We start from the raw sequence: 17,626 nt of genomic DNA on the forward strand, positions 1-17,626 counted from the left end.
CTGCTCCTTCGTCGCCTCCCCAGCCTGTTTGTTCGCCGTGGCTTGTTTGTCGATCCTCATGTACTGTTCGTCCAAAACCTCCACCTTTTAATAGGACTCGCAGTCAACTCAATTCATTTATTCTCTCGTTTTGTAAGTGTTGAATCAGGCTCGCTCGCAAGATCCTCCTAGTTGGGACTGAGAGACGTCGATGAAGCGGCGGTTTGTGAATCTGGTGACGCGGAATTGGGAAGATGGGATTTACGCACTGCGCCGCCTCAATCCCGACGTGCATCTCTTCTACCAGTCAACAAATGACGCAAAAGAAGTAGCAGAGATCAACACGATGGATTCTGCAGCATCAGCAACAGATGATAGCAACAAAACGAAGAGATCTTCCAGTCCAAGGATGCGTAGCCTGCGGCGGCTGCCTAGACCAATCGCCAGATTCGATCCGTCGCCGGCCGGCCTGTGGATCAATGACGGCCTGGAGTGGTTCGAGCTCCTGGGCCCCCGCCGCAGCGAAAGCAGGGTCGTCAACGCCAACGTGGCCGGCGACACCGGGCTATACGACGCCGACGAGGGCATCATCTTCAACCTGCCTTCGCTCCACGAGCCCAAGGGAACCAACCCCGTCTGCCTCTCAATCACCCACCCCGACGACGAGGAAGACGCACGTCATGGACCGCTATCCCGGCCGGGCCCTTGCGCGGCGTAACACGGGCAGCCCCCGCATGCGCTCCTGCTTCGAGGTGCTCGAGTACAGGCCCAGCTCCAGATATCTCGACGACAGCATGAAGGGTTGGGGTTGGCGGGCTCTCCCGCCGCCGCCCTTCATCCACGAGCACGGGTACGAGCCCACCAGGATCACGTCCTACGCCGTCGTCGGCGACGGAACTACCTTGTGCATCTCGTCGGACAGGAACGGCATCGGCACCTACTGCTTTGACACGGTGCGCGACGATGCTACCCACCGTCTAGGGTGGGATTACCGGGATGAATGGAGGCACGTCGGGCACTGGGCACTGCCCTTCTACGACAAAGCAGAGTATGTCCCTGAGTTCAAGCTATGGTTTGGCTTCAGCCCACCCAGGCCGAACCACCTGTGCGCCGCTGACCTGTCCACCATGGACCATGGCCAACCGCCCATTGTGCGTCATGTTTGGGAAGATCTTGATCGGCCTGAGGAAGAGGACTGGGTACCAACGCATTTCAGGATATTGAACCTTGGCTCTGGCAAGTTCTGCATTGCTAAAATCATTAGCGCAGAGGCGACTGGCATGAAATTCTCTGTGCTCACTGGCATCGAGATGGTTCGCGGCAAAGATGATCAGAGCCTCCGGATGTTCAAGCACAAGAGTACACGCTACATGTTCAGCACGTCAGATGTAATCCACTGGGTTATCTGAATAATCTTGCATGGTGTGCCATGTTCACTGTCCTATGGACGGTGTGTGGCAGTGTTGGCCTGAGCCTCCCGATGCCCAAGCACACGTTCCATCATTCATTAGGTGCGTTGAATAATCTTGTGCTCTACTAGTACTACCTCCGTCCTTGTTTATTGATCCCCATATCATTTTACGTCAAAATGTGATCATAGATTTAACTAAAATAATAATAATGCATGTAAAAAAAATCCTTGAATTCGTATTTAAGCATAGTATATGATGATATTATTTTTGCTTACATGCATTAATATTTTGTTAGTTAAATTTAAGATCAAAATTTGACACGAAATGCTAAGGGGCTAGTTAAATCTAAGGTCGAAATTTGACACGAAATGCTATGGAACAAATAAATCAGGACGGAGGTAGTACTTATTAGGGTATCTCCAACACGCACCCAAAAACAGTCACGGTGTCCGTCCGCGGATGCGTCCGTAGACAGTGACACGGAAGCCGGCTATCCACCCATGACCGCATACATATCAAAACGGATTTCAACACACCGGATGAAAGTCTAAATGATTGCCGCCACGGGCGGCGCCCGTTTCCCACAACATGTCTTTCTCATGTCCGGCAACAAGTTCATCGGTCGGCCGTGAGCCCCGGGAAGTGGAGATTCAGCGGGAGGGGAAGAGTAGTGGCCTTCGCGAAGCTGCGGGCAAGCTCATCGAATGTGTGACCCGGCAAGACGTCGACAATGGCCTTCCTGGGACCCAAGCAGTGGCGGCCTCCCATGTTCTACTCTTCCTCGCCATCGATAGGGGCGGACGTGGACAAGCCAGCCTCGTCGTCATGGCGGCAGGGTGTGAACGGTGATGGCGGCGTGGTCGACGCAGAGCTGGAGAAGTCCTCGGTCTCGTGCGCCTCCTTTTCCTTCGCCGTCGTGTCGATGTCCAAGAATAGGGCGTCTATCTCTGCCGCAGCACGTGCAGCCGCCATCACTCACGATGGACCTCACGGGCGCTGCAATAGGACAGGAGCAGCACTTGCTCCTCATCGAGGGAGCCTAGACCGTCCACCACCATAGTCATGATGGGCTTATCGTTCGCCTGGTCGCCGACGATTTGTTCGTCGAGGAGTCAGAGAGAAGGCGCGTACATGGGGTCACGACACATGCAACACTTTCGGCCAGTGCGCCGCTTCAATGCAAGCTCTCGTGAGATGTCACTTCCGCTCTTGGCCGGGATGGATGCGGCGTTGGTGCTCTGGAATGACACGGTCCGACATGATTGTGGGGCAACCACTTCATGCGGGAAAGGGCGTGAGCAAGTGAGAGGGTTTTGGGTGTGTCCCGCTGTCGCGTGCTGCCCAACGGTCTGGACGCCCGCAAAGCACCCTAGTTTGCCTCTGATTTGTGAAAGAACGGACGTCCGAACCGGTCCACGGACCGATGAGGTATCATGTTGGATGATAAAGTGGGTTCGGACCGCTTGGTCCGGATGGATGCGAGCGATTTGAGGTCAGTGTTGGAGATGCCCTTAGTCTATTTTAGCTCAAAGTTTGACTATATATTTAACTAGTGAAATTCAGTAAATTATTCACATATTCAACTCTGCGATTTATGAATCGGAGAGAACCTGAACTTGGTGAACGTTATCAGTCTTTTTTCTTCCAATGAAAATTATCAGTATGTCGTTATGTTGTGTTGACCTGAACTTGGTGAACGTTATCAGTCTTTTCTTTCTGAACGAACATTATCAATCTGTTGTTAGCTGCATTGACCTGAACTTGGTGAACTGTATCGGTCTTTTTTTCTTATTCTAAATACAGTACAGACATAGGCTGACGTATCATCTTGACAAAGTCTATCATAGGCATCTTAGAGCATCTCCAACAGGCGCCGAACGCGCCGCGCGCTAAAAACTACTTTGCCACGCGCCCATCGCCTGGTTTGGCGCGGCGCGCGGCGCTGGCTCCAGCAGCCGCGCTAAAATGCAGCGCGCGCAGCTCCAGCAGTACGCAAAAATGCAGCGCGCGCGACTCTCGCACAAACAACATATGCATTCCAAAACAGAAGCAAAAAGATCAAACACAAACAAAAATAAATCAAAATAAATAGTTCAATTTCGTTATTACAACTCGGGCTGTTCGTCGGAGGACGGACGCGCGCGAGGGGCGGCGGGACTAGAGGGGGGGGGGGGGGGGGCGGAGAAGCCGCCGCGGGGCGGGGATTGACCGGGGAAGCGCCGGAACGGTCGCCGGGTGGCGGGTCGCCGGCGGCGGCGCGGCTGGATGGGGGATGGGAGTTGCGAGCGAGCGCGCGGGAGCGGACGCAGCAAATAAGCGGCGCGCGATTGAGTTTCGGCCCGCGCTCTGAACTACATATGCCGCGCGCGCTGTTTTTGCGCGCCCGCTGGAGCAACTATACCGGTTGCGCGCGCGCTAAAACGGGCAATTTTGCGGCGCGGCGCTAGTTTGGCGCGGCTGTTGGAGATACTCTTATAGTTAAGGTCTCCTTCCACACAGACGCATCGTCGGAAATTCTGAATCTCTACCTACTTTAAAAGAATGTAAGGTTTCTATTTCACCTTTCTTCCCACCACCCTTCATCCAACCTTCCATGTATACGATAATCAATCACCTTAATTTACTTACTTTTCTAAACCAAATCCATTTTAATTTACTTAGCTCCTGAGCCAATTTCACTTTAGTTTACTTACTAAACTTCTAATCAGAATATAAGGTAATTCAAGTTCAGAATTTGATAGATATTTATTTAAACGCACGGGCATGGTTCTAGTAAATCTAGAAATATGAGCATCAGAACCTACACTGATGACTGATGGGTTGGCGGTCATTCTTTTCTTTCTGAACAAACATTATCAGTCTGTGGTTGTGTCGTGCTGCGTTGGATCATATACACTCTATTCGATCCTGTACGGCTGTACACTCCTTGCCCTATGTATTTTATATGTATTTGTCGTTCGTGATCAATCGCAACCATCTAAAAAAAAATTCCCTCGCGTGCGCTCCTCCATCACATCCTCTTGCGTCGCATGATCCGGCGGGAGCGCTCTTGGTGATGCCGCCGGCGATCGCTTTGGCGTCGGCGTCGGCGTCGGCGTCGATGCGCGGCGGCGAAAGCGCGAAGGGTACGGCGCGGCGCCCGGACCGCGTGCTGGCCGCGCGCCGGCGGCGAGCTGCCGTGCTGCTCCTCGCTCTAGCGTACACGGCGGCTATGCTCGTGCTCCTCCTGGGCGCTGACGGCACGGGCCTGGGCGCAGGTGGTGGACGCGTGGTGGTAGGCGCGCCGCGTCCGCGGGCGCGGGCGCCAGCGCCGCCCGGATCGGTGTACCGCAGCCACCTCGTGTTCGAGCGGCTCCTGCCGGAAATGCGCGCCCTCGCCTCTCGTCCTAGCCCGGTGAGTTCTTGCTTGTTCGCAGGGACATGATTTTATTCGATCTGTTCCTAGAGGAATGGGTGGATTGGCTTAAAAAGCAGGTGGAAAATTTTCTCCCGGTCATGTGCGTCGGATGAATTTTTCTCGTCTACTCCTTGATTTGCCATTGGATGCTCATAGTTTGATTATAAATCGTCCCAAAATTGTTTGTGGCCTTACCACACATTGCATCCAAGTTTTGTGTTGGCTGTTTGTGAATTGTGACATTGTGACACAAATACAGTACACTGCTACATAGCTTACTACTAATCTCTAGTGAAACTGGTGGTGACACTGATTGTTAGAAGGGAGAGAGAGGTTTGGTGGAATATTTCGTTGTATTGCTTGAGCCTCGTAGGCATATATATATATAGGAGTACATGATCTACTTGGAGTACAAGACAAGCCAGAATACTTCCTAGTTTATCCTATATTTCCTAATACAATCACATTACTCAACATCCCCCCGCAGTCACAACGGTAGCGACGCAGACGGTGAGACTGGAGAAGAATCCGAAGGCAAGCCGACGGACACCCCCCCACAGTCGTAACGGTCGACGCATCGCGGAAGTCGTGGCTGGAGTGGAAACCGACGAGGTTGCTCAAGCAAGGCGGTAGCCCTTTGTGCCGATGTCGATGTAGCCGAGAGCATAGGGTGGTGTAGCCGTGGTCGAGGTAGCCGTGCAAAGAATGTCGTGGTCGATGTCGAGTCGGGGTAGCCAGTGTCGAGGAAGTCGCCGTGGAGCCGCGGGCGCAAGGAGGCGCCGAGTTAGCATGGGCACAGTGGTGTCGAAGTAGTGGTGCACCGGAAAGACGTTGTTGTTGACGACGCGTCGCGGCGGGTTTGCCAAGCCCGGGGACACATCGTAGACGAAGGCACGCACCGGTGTTGCCAGCACCGCGCATGCGTAGACGGACGAAGACGAAGTTGACGAAGCGCCGCACCAGGCTTGCCAGGCCCGGGGACACGTCGTGGACGAAGGCACGCATCGGTGTTGCCAGCACCGGGCATGCGTAGATGAGAGACCTGCACGAGCTGTACGCCATGTCGGAGAAGTCGGAGGGGCCAGCAGAGAAGAACTCGACGACAGTTGCGGCGCCAATCGGCGCGGGGCCGATGTCGCCCGCGGTTGTCGGCGTAGACGAAGTGGTCGGGGTAGATGACGGCGACGCTGGTGACGGGCTGGTGCAGGACGAAGACGAAGGAGGTGGACGGGCGGCGGCGGCTACGGGGGTAGCGGCGATGGCGGCCAAAGAAGAGCGGCGGCGGCGGCGGCCTTACGGCGGCAGCGGCGGCTAGGTTAGGAGCGCGGCGGCGGTGCTTGAAGTAGGCGAAGAACCCTGACAGCGTGACGAAGACCGGCGCGGACGGTGGCGTTCCCGCGCCAAGGGAGACGGCGCGGCGCATACCACGGGAGGTCGATGCGCGGTGACGGCAGAGTGGACCGCGGGCCGCGACGCTACGGCCCGAAGGTGCGACGCAGTGGCGGCGGGTAGGTCGGGGCGACGGCGAGAAGACCTCGGGGCGGCGGCTGGGACCGCGTATCGCAGCACTACGGCCCGTAGGGGCGACGCAGCGGCGACGCACGAGTCGATGCAGCCGCAAGGAGAACCACGGGGCGGCGGCGCTGCGGCCCGACGGGGCGACGCAGCGGCAGCCCGTTGCTCGATCGGTGGAGGGGCGCGCTGAACTCGGGGACGATCTTCACGGGACCTGCGGAGGCGCGCGTAACCAACGGGCCAGGTCGGTCACGCGGCGTAGATGAGGCGGATCGCGGCGGCGAGCGGGTGATCAAGCCGATCGCGCGCGAGGTCGGGGACGCCGCTCGGTGGAGGCGGGGTGGCGGCAGAGTCCGCGATGAGGCCGGCGACGGCGGGCGGCAGGGCGGCTATGATTGGCCGCCGCATGGCGCGAGGCCGCCAGGTCGGGGTGATGCAGGTGTTCCGGTCGGAGCAGGGCGGTGACGGCCGACGCAGGGCGACGGGCGGACCGACGCGCGGACGGCGGCTGGACCGGACAGGCCGCCGCGGCGCGCGTGGCCGCCGGGTCGAAGGAGAGGCCGGCTGGTCGCGCCGGGGTCGGAGTAGAGGCGCACGGGGGTCGACGGCGGCGGCGGGCGACATAAACCGATCAAGATTAGATCGGAAAACCAAAAAGAAAAACGCCGATCAAAACGACCGGCGAGAGAGCGAAAAAACCCTGAGCAAGGGCTCGGGAAAAAGACTGTCTAGGGCAGCCGGCCAACACGGCCGGCGGACGAACCCTAGGTACGGGCGGCGCGGCCCCCAGCAGCGGTCATGGAGGCCGACCGCCCCGGGCGCGCCGCGCGGGTGCGGAAGCGGCGGCGGCTAGGGTTTGGATCGTGATTAGGCTGATACCATGTTAGAAGGGAGAGAGAGGTTTGGTGGAATATTTCGTTGTATTGCTTGAGCCTCGTAGGCATATATATATAGGAGTACATGATCTACTTGGAGTACAAGACAAGCCAGAATACTTTCTAGTTTATCCTATGTTTCCTAATACAATCACGTTACTCAACACGGATAACACTGAATTTGGCTGCTTGTAGGAGGAGACGGCCATTGAATCCTTTATTTATATTGACATAATGCACTACTGCAGGCCAATGAAGATACTTGGCACCTTGAGATGGCAATACATATGACATAAATAATGTACTTATGCATGCGAGTTCTGTTTCATGTTCATATGCCAAAAAGGTGACAGCCCTTCATGTGGCAGGCCTATAATATGTTCTGCAACTTGGGAGATGCTTGGCATTGGAGCTCTTTAAAGGTCAAAGAGGATTTATCTGTCAGTTGTTGATTGTAACAATGGTGTCATGATGATGATCATTTTTAGCATTACAGTGCTAGTAATCCAATCACAACACATGTTCAATGCCTATGATCACTGTGACCAACAACATTTTTTTCTTTTAGTTTACATAGTCATACATACACTCTTCGCATGTATGTAACATGATTTTGCCGTGTCATTGCAGTTAATGGCACCCCATTATAAAAAGTCTGGAAAGAGATGGGTACCTTGCATCAGAAAGAGATTGACACAATCAGGTGCAAATTTGAAATGCTTTTTTATGAATTTCTATACCAAATGTACCAAGATCAGCCAGTCAGAATCAGCTTTAGTATAAGTAGTAACAGGCGACATAGCTAAATAGTTTTTATTGATGGTCCACATTACACTTTTCAGCGTTACCACCTTCAAATGGTTTTCTCGTAATTGAAGCAAATGGTGGTCTGAATCAGCAACGCATTTCTGTAAGTTGCATGATCAATTTCTTACTGAACGTGGACTAACTAGATATATTCCCTCAGAGTCATCTTTATTACATACACTACTGAAACGAGTCACTGTTGGTACCGAAATACCTTTCTTTACTGGTATATTTTAAACAGTAAAAGTATAATGATCCATGGTTTGATATTAATTATCCTGGATTCCTGTTTCACAGACTCCCTTGGATTTGTTTTGAATTTATTTCTTGCATGAACATGCTGTTTCATGTTTTGTTGCAGCTTACCCTTTTATCTTCCACTAAATTCTCATTACGTTCAAAAGTCATTGTGCATTCCACTGATCTTCATATGTAGAATTCTTTTCGTTTTTCTAGTGTCTCAACTGCCAACTTGAATTTCAAACTTCACAACATGTTTGCTCTTTAGTGTTTATCTGAGTCTGACAGAGATGTCTGGATACAGATTTGTGATGCTGTTGCTGTGGCAAGCTTACTTAATGCAACTCTTGTCAGCCCAGCTTTTCATCTGAATAGTGTTTGGCGTGATTCTAGGTAACTATTTTGCCTCTTTGTAGAATATCCACAGATGTGTTTGGAGAAACTGGCATACAGCAGATGCGTCCCTGGGTCACTTTCTTGAGAACTAGCTCTGTAAAAGCGCCGTTTGCATAATCAAGTTTCAAATTTACTTCAGTTAGCATTTTCTGTATTATATAAGTGAAAATTCTTTCTTTGCCCATTGTTTATCTGCTCTCGATAAATAAAATGGATCAGTATCCTTTCCTTTGTGGAAAAGAGAAACTTCATTATGTCTCTTCAAGCCCTTGTCTGCACTCTTTTTTTGTGCTATCAAGTCACTATTTTCTGCCGCGTCATTTCTTTTGTGCTTCCGTTTTAACAATGCATTTTTCAGCACTCTTGTTTTGCTCCTTGTTAAGCATGTACCTCAATAATGTCGATAGTATCACATCGATCTTTGCATTTTCCATTTTATAAGCTGTATCCCTATGAAAATAATTGATTGAATAAAGAATTGTTATTTTTTATGTAGCTTGGTTTTCTTTCATATGTTATTATATTTTCAGTAAATTCTCCTCATGCCTGTGTCATATAATATGTTTTTGATTTTTGATTTTCTCATCACTTTTCCAGAAGGATAATTCTTCTTTGTTCCTGCATAATTTCTTTCAGCAAATTTGGTGATATATTTGATGAAGACCATTTTATTGAGACACTCCGAAAACATGTAAGGGTTGTCAAAGAACTTCCTGAAAATGTTTCTGCGCAGTTTGACCATAATATCAGCAGTATACTGAATATGAGAACCAAAGCCTTCTCGTCTCAGAGTTACTACCTAGAAAAGGTGCTTCCGAAACTGTTGGAGCTAGGGTATGTGCTCCTGTTGCACCTTCCTTTGATATAGCGTCAAATTCTTGTGACTAAAGGCGTTCTATACTACCATATCTTTGCTCATTTTCTGTTCTATGACACAGGGCTGTGCGTATTGCTCCTTTCTCAAATAGATTGGCTAATTCAGTTCCATCAAATATCAATGCGTTGAGATGTTTGGCAAACTATGAGGCATTGAGATTTTCTGAACCCATAAGAATTCTTGCAGATAACATGGTTGACCGAATGATCAAGAAGAGTGCTTTGACTGGTGGGAAGTACATGTCAGTTCATCTTCGCTTTGAAGAGGTTCAAACACAATGCCATGCTAGTTGGTGCCTGTTATTAAATCTTTTCACTAAGACCAAGCTTTATGATGATTGTGTGTGCTGCATTTTAGGATATGGTAGCTTTCTCATGCTGTATATATGACGGTGACTGGAAGGAGAATATTGCAATGGAGAATGCTCGTGAAAGGGGATGGAGAGGGAAGTTTCGCCGACCAGGTCGAGTGATAAATCCCGAGGCCAACCGGAGGAATGGGAGATGTCCTTTAGCTCCTATAGAGGTTGAAATGTTAGTTCCCCGCAATTGTTTTGAGTATGCTCGTATTGCAACACTTCTAGGGCCAGTTAGGGGGACAGTTACCAATTTTAGTAAGCTCTCTAAAGATATTCTTAACTGTTACATCCAAGAATAATAAGTGCTTTTAAATTGCCACTGCAGTACTAAATGGAGCCTTACTCTGTTTTTTTCCTGAGTTCACATCATGTTCATTACTCCTCAGGCTATCTACTGTTGGAGAATACAATTGGACACTCCAAATAGCATCTATGGTGTTGTGCATTGGTGCAAAAAGCATTTTGCAGGCATTTGCATTGCAGACTACAGTAGGTAGTGATGGACGTCATATTTTCAGACCATTTCTAGAATTCCTTATCATAGTTCCTTATTTTTCAGTGGACTGATTAGTTAAACTGGAGTTAAAGCTTTGGTAAATGTATCCTGCCACCACAATTTTCAGATGCATTCCAATAGGCCTTGCTGCAAGCTGCCAAGAGGGATCTTATTTACATGATATCATCGTACAACTTTACTTTTTCCTCACTAGTTTAGTTTATGCAGGTTGGAATGATGCTGCGTGGCATGGGGTTTGATAATACTACCTCACTCTATGTTGCCTCCGGTAAAATATACAATGCTGAGAAGTATATGACTCCTCTTCGCGAGTTGTTTCCACTTCTACAAACAAAGGAAACAATCACTTCACCTGAGGAGCTTGCACAGTTCAAGGTATTTCCCCCTCCCTTAGTTACTCCATTTCTATCATAATTGTTACTGTAGAAAGGATGCATTCTTACATTATTTCACAGCAAGCATCCATAACCCTTATTCAGTTTGTAGGGAGGGTAACACTTGGATAAGAGCCATTTCTTATCTCCATGACAGACTTACCTTTGACTCACATTCCTATATCCAGGGGCATTCATCCAGACTGGCAGCATTGGACTACACAGTCTGTCTACGGAGCGAAGCCTTTGTAATGACTCAAGGAAGCAATTTCCCTCATTTCCTGATGGGACACAGGCGTTATTTGTATGGGGGGCATGCAAAGACAATAACACCGGATAAACAGAAAATGGTGCTACTCTTTGACAACCCGGATATCAGGTCAGCTTTGAGTGACTGTTACCCGACATGTCTAAGTGCACGACGAAGCTGGAGAAGGCCCGAATTTCGCCACGTCAAATCTGGATATCGACATTTAGCTAGTTTCCATTTGGACAGTCAATTTTAGAGACAAATTATTGTGGAAAATCATATTGAATTTTAACTAGTCCATATTATTTTATATGTAAACACTGAATACATTTTAGCTGAATGTAAGGGTGTGACAGAACCTCTGATATCCAACTTGTTTGTTTTGACTGCAGATGGGATCGGTTCAGGCACCTCATGCAGGATATTCGTCGCCACAGTGAATCGAAAGGTTTCGGGTTCAGGAAACATAGTGGATCGATATACAACCTCCCGATGCCCGACTGCATGTGTCAGCAAGCTGAATCATGATGATCTAGAGTACCGATTTATGTACTTGTAAGTAGCAGTTACGCATAGAAATTCGTTACATTTTTTTGTCTGTAGGTAAAGAGTAGTAGACTATAGAGATGCCAAATCGTGCGGTTGTCGATATGAAATCCAGCCCAGAGATGCAGTTATGCTGTCTGAAATGAAAGAGAGCCTTTTTTTGTTCAGAATATGTCACAGCCTATACTGACTATAATACCCAAACTTAACTTTGAGTTGAGAATTGTTTGCCTGGTGTTAATGGAGGTAAACAATATCCTGCCTAAACTAATATAGTACTCCCTCCGTCCCATAATATAAGAGCGTTTTTGACACTAGTGTAGTATAAAAAACGCTCTTGTATTATGAGAGGGAGGGAGTAGTAAAGAGTATGCAGCTTGGTATGATTACTCTGCCAAACAAATTAACTATATATTAACTGTTGCATAAACATATTGAGACACAAACTAACAGCACCGCATAATCTGTGTGACTCTTACACCAAGCAATAGAGGTTCATATTACACAGTCGACTTAGTGCATGGACATATAGAAGTACTACTCCCTCCGTTCATTTTTGTAAGTCCTTTCAGACAGCTCAAAATAGGCTGTTTTGCACATTGTCTGAAATGTCTTTAAGGTCTTATAAAAGTGAACAGAGGTAGTAGTTAATTAGCATAATACAGCGGTCAAAATTTATCACACTCAATGTTCCCCTCACCAGAAAAGATAAACAGCGGGACATGGCTCCCTCCTCGTCCCGAGAACGTACCCTGTACACCAGGTGCTTCAATGGCTTTTGGGCCATTAGATGAAAAAGCAACGGGCTAGATTTTGTCATATGTTGGACTATAACAATCTTATACTCCCTCCGTTTTTATTTACTGCACGTATTAGCTTTGACCTAAGTTAAACTTTATAAAGTTTCACCAAGTTTATCGAGAACAATCTACACTTACACAATAATATATATATATATATATATATATATATATATATATATATATATATATATATATATATATATGGTATGAAAATATATTGAATGATGATTCTAATGGTATTGATTTGGTATCGTGAATGTTAAATTTTTTATATGAACTTGGTCAAAGTTTAGAAAGTTTGACCCGAGATAAAGCTAATATGCAAAGTTAATAAAAGTGGAGGAAGTAGGAACAACCTTATAGATTATTACATTTGACCCGCACTCCACATCCCATCCCCTCATCAATAAATTTGTGTGTTTATTTTTTTGGTCCAAACACAAAAATGTCATATATTTTTTTGGCAGTGAATCTACCGAGGATGAGAACTCTATACCAACCTGCCTGTGACGCGGGTGGAGTTGCAAACCTCGCATTGCTAGATCAAATATGTGTCATTCACCCCTCTTCAGAATCTGCCTCCGATACCTTACTCGACCTTACCGCCTTTTTTACCTCCATCGCCATCATGTGATCTGAATGACCACCACAAAGGTCCTATCACACATGCTACATCATCCTAGACATATAAAGAACATAATGGGATCCATCTAGCCAACCCCAACCGGGCCCTTGGGCAACAATATGACCAAAGTAGGAAGAGAAACACTTAAGAAGACGTTCTCACTGGGCGCGGTACACCTAGGGCCAACCCCTTTTGCGCAACAATCCAGTTTTGAAAACACCATCAAACCGTTCGCCGACATGGACGCTCATGGAAATCACAAAGATGCTCGTGAAAGAAGGAAACAAAAATCCTCTAGCCCCACAGATCTGGATTGAAGGAAATATGCCCTAGAGGCAATAATAAAGTTATTATTTATTTCCTTATTTCATGATAAATGTTTATTATTCATGCTAGAATTGTATTAACAAGAAACTTAGTACATGTGTGAATACATAGACAAACAGAGTGTCACTAGTATGCCTCTACTTGACTAGCTCGTTGATCAAAGATGGTTAAGTTTCCTAGCCATTGACATGAGTTGTCCTTTGATGAACGGGATCACATCATTAGAGAATGATGTGATTGACTTGACCCATTCCGTTAGCTTAGCACTTGATCGTTTAGTATGTTGCTATTGCTTTCTTCATGACTTATACATGTTCCTATGACTATGAGATTATGCAACTCCCGAATGCCGGAGGAACACTTTGTGTGCTACCAAACGTCACAACGTAACTGGGTGATTATAAAGGTGCTCTACAAGTGTCTCCGATGGTGTTTGTTGAGTTGGCATAGATCGAGATTAGGATTTGTCACTCCGATTGTCGGAGAGGTATCTCTGGGCCCTCTCGGTAATGCACATCACTATAAGCCTTGCAAGCAATGTGACTAATGAGTTAGTTGCGGGATGATGCATTACGGAACGAGTAAAGAGACTTGCCGGTAACGAGATTGAACTAGGTATTGAGATACCGACGATCGAATCTCGGGCAAGTAACATACCGATGACAAAGGGAACAATGTATGTTGTTATGCGGTTTGACCGATAAAGATCTTCGTAGAATATGTGGGAGCCAATATGAGCATCCAGGTTCCGCTATTGGTTATTGATCGGAGACGTGTCTCGGTCATGTCTACATAGTTCTCGAACCCGTAGGGTCCGCACGCTTAACGTTCGGTGACGATCGGTATTATGAGTTTATGTATTTTGATGTACCGAAGGTAGTTCGGAGTCCCGGATATGATGACGGACATGACGATGAGTCTCGAAATGGTCGAGACGTAAAGATCGATATATTGGAAGCCTATGTTTGGACATCGGAATGGTTCCGGATAAGTTCGGGCATTTGCCGGAGTACCGGGAGGTTACCGGAACCCCCCGGGGAGTATATGGGCCTTATTGGGCCTTAGTGGAATAGAGGATAGGAAGGGAAAAGGTGGAGGGCGCGCCCCCTAGCCCAATCCGAATTGGATGGGGGCTGGCCCCCCCTTCCTTCCCTCTCTCCTCCCCTTCCTTCTCTCCTGCTCCTACTACATAGAAGGGGGGGGATCCTACTCCCGGTGGGAGTAGGACTCCCCAGGGCGCGCCATAGTAGAGGGTCGGCCCTCCCCCTCCTCCACTCCTTTATATACGGGGAGGGGGACACCCCATGGACACACAAGTTGATCACTGATCTCTTAGCCGTGTGCGGTGCCCCCTCCACCATAATCCACCTCGGTCATATCATTGCAGTGCTTAGGCGAAGCCCTGCGCCGATAGCTTCATCATCACCGTCATCACGCCGTCGTGCTGACGAAACTCTCCCTCGACACTCTGCTGGATCGTGAGTTCATGGGACGTCATCGAGCTGAACGTGTGCTGAACTCGGAGGTGTCGTGTGTTCGGTACTTGGATCGGTTGGATCGTGAAGACGTACGACTACATCAACGCGTTGATAAAACGCTTCCGTTTACGGTCTACGAGGGTACATGGACAACACTCTCCCGCTCGTTGCTATGCATCACCATGATCTTGCGTGTGCATAGGATTTTTTTTTTGAAATTACAGCGTTCCCCAACAGTGGCATCCGAGCCAGGTTTATGCGTAGATGTTATATGCACGAGTAGAACACAAGTGAGTTGTGGGTGATACTAGTCATACTGCTTACCAGCATGTCATACTTTGATTCGGAGGTATGTTGGATGAAGCGGCCCGGACCGACATTACGCGTACGCTTACGCGAGACTGGTTCTACCGACGTGCTTCGCACACAGGTGGCTGGTGGGTGTCAGTTTCTCCAACTTTAGTTGAATCGAGTGTGGCTACGCGCAGTCCTTGTTGAAGGTTAAAACAACACATACTTGACGAAATATCGTTGTGGTTTTGATGCGTAGGTAAGACCGGTTCTTGCTTAGCCCGTAGCAGCCACGTAAAACTTGCAACAACAAAGTAGAGGATGTCTAACTTGTTTTTGCAGGGCATGTTGTGATATGATATGGTCAAGACATGATGCTAAATTTTATTGTATGAGATGATCATGTTTTGTAACGGAGTTATCGGCAACTGGCAGGAGCCATATGGTTGTTGCTTTATTGTATGCAATGCAATCGCCCTGTAATTGTTTTTACTTTGTCACTAAGCGGTGGCGATAGTCGTAGAAACAATAGTTAGCGAGACGACAACGATGCTACGATGGAGATCAAGGTGTCGCACCGGTGACGATGGTGATCATGACGGTGCTTTGAAGATGGAGATCAAAGGCACAAGATGATGATGGCCATATCATATCACTTATATTGATTGCATGTGATGTTTATCTTTTATGCATCTTATTTTGCTTTGATTGACGGTAGCATTATAAGATGACCTCTCACTAAATTTCAAGGTAAAAGTGTTCTCCCTGAGTATGCACCATTGCGAAAGTTCGTCGTGCCGAGACACCACGTGATGATCGGGTGTGATAAGCTCTACGTTCACATACAGCGGGTGCAAGCCAGTTTTGCACACGCAGAATACTCGGGTTAAACTTGACGAGCCTAGCATATGCAGATATGGCCTCGAAACACTAAGACCGAAAGGTCGAGCGTGAATCATATAGTAGATATGATCAACATAGTGATGTTCACCATTGAAAACTACTCCATCTCACATGATGATCGGGCATGGTTTAGTTGATTTGGATCACGTGATCACTTAGATGATTAGAGGGATGTCTATCTAAGTGGGAGTTCTTAATTAATATGATTAATTGAACTTTAATTTATCATGAACTTAGTCCTAATAGTATTTGCATATCTATGTTGTAGATCAATAGCTCGCGATGAAGTTCCCCGTTTATTTTTGATATGTTCCTAGAGAAAAATAAGTTGAAAGATGTTAGTAGCAAAGATGCGGACTAGCTCCGTGATCTGAGGATTATCCTCATTGCTGTACAGAAGTTTTATGTCCTTGATGCACCGTTGGGTGACAGAACTATTGCAGGAGCAGATGCAGACGTTATGAACGTTTTGACAAAAGCTCGGTATGATGACTACTTGATAGTTTAGTGCACCATGCTTTACGGCTTAGAACCGGGACTTCAAAAATGTTTTGAACGCCACAGAGCATATAAGATGTTCCAAGAGTTGAAATTGGTATTTCATACTCATGCCCGTGTCGAGAGGTATGAGACCTCTGACAGTACTTTGCCTACAACATGGAGGAGAATAGCTCAACCAGTGAGCATGTACTCAGATTGTCTGGGTACTACAATTGTTTGAATCAAGTGGGAGTTAATATTCCAGATAAGATAGTAATTGACAAAGTTCTCTAGTCACTATCTCCAAGTTACTAGAACTTCGTGATGAACTATAATATGCAAGGGATGACGAAAATAATTCCCGAGCTCTTCGCGATGCTGAAATCGATGAAGGTAGAAATCAAGAAAGAGCATCAAGTGTTGATGGTTAACAAAACCACTAGTTTCAAGAAAAGGCCAAAGGGATAGAAGGGGAACTTCAAGAAGAACGGCAAGCAAGTTGCTGCTCAAGTGAAGAAGCCCAAGTCTGGACCTAAGCCTGAGACTAAGTGCTTCTACTGCAAAGGGACTGGTCACCGGAAGCGGAACTGCCCCAAGTATTTGGCGGATAAGGAGGATGGCAAAGTGAACAAAGATATATTTGATATACATGTTATTGATGTGTACTTTACTAGTGTTTACAGCAACCCCTCGGTATTTGACACTGGTTTAGTTGCTAAGAGTAGTAACTCGAAACAGGAGTTGCAGAATGAACAGAGACTAGTTAAGGGTGAAGTGATGATGTGTGTTGGAAGTGGTTCCAAGATTGATATGATCATCATCGCACACTACCTATACTTTCGGGATTAGTGTTGAACCTAAATAAATGTTATTTGGTGTTTGCGTTAAGCATGAATATGATTTGATCATGTTTATTGCAATACGTTTATTCATTTAAAATCAGAGAATAATTGTTATTCTGTTTACATGAATAAAATCTTCGATGGTCATACACCCAATGAAAATAGTTTGTTGGATCTCGATCGCAGTGATACACATATTCATAATATTGAAGCCAAAAGATGCAAAGTTAATAATGATAGTGCAACTTATTTGGGGCACTGTAGTTTAGGTCATATTGGTGTAAAACGCATGAAGAAACTCCATGCTGATGGGCTTTTGGAATCACTTGATTAT

At 47.3% G+C, this 17,626-nt stretch overlaps 1 protein-coding gene across 5 annotated transcripts; it reads left to right on the plus strand.

The window, feature by feature from the left end:
- The first annotated feature begins 4,296 nt into the window (after positions 1-4,296).
- Positions 4,297-11,814, plus strand: LOC109733438 (O-fucosyltransferase 9). 5 transcript variants are annotated; one of them, XR_012181393.1, is made up of 12 exons: positions 4,297-4,785; positions 7,547-7,600; positions 7,809-7,881; positions 8,021-8,088; positions 8,530-8,618; positions 9,219-9,455; positions 9,560-9,764; positions 9,856-10,023; positions 10,243-10,349; positions 10,581-10,748; positions 10,936-11,126; positions 11,390-11,781. XR_012181393.1 is itself a non-coding variant. In XM_020292655.4 (11 exons), exons 1-11 carry the CDS (start codon positions 4,336-4,338, stop codon positions 11,523-11,525), a joined length of 1,800 nt encoding a protein of 599 aa, XP_020148244.2. In that variant the 5' UTR covers positions 4,314-4,335; the 3' UTR covers positions 11,526-11,814. The 5 variants fall into 5 exon arrangements, 4 of the variants coding, with proteins under 4 accessions (XP_020148244.2, XP_020148246.2, XP_020148245.2 ...); XM_020292655.4 differs by lacking the exon at positions 10,243-10,349 and having other exon boundaries at positions 4,314-4,785; positions 9,258-9,455; positions 11,390-11,814; XM_020292654.4 differs by lacking the exon at positions 10,243-10,349 and having other exon boundaries at positions 4,325-4,785; positions 11,390-11,814.
- Positions 11,815-17,626: the final 5,812 nt, after the last annotated feature.

The sequence above is a fragment of the Aegilops tauschii genome, chromosome 4 (assembly GCF_002575655.3).
Source record: "Aegilops tauschii subsp. strangulata cultivar AL8/78 chromosome 4, Aet v6.0, whole genome shotgun sequence".
Lineage (NCBI taxonomy): Eukaryota > Viridiplantae > Streptophyta > Magnoliopsida > Poales > Poaceae > Aegilops > Aegilops tauschii.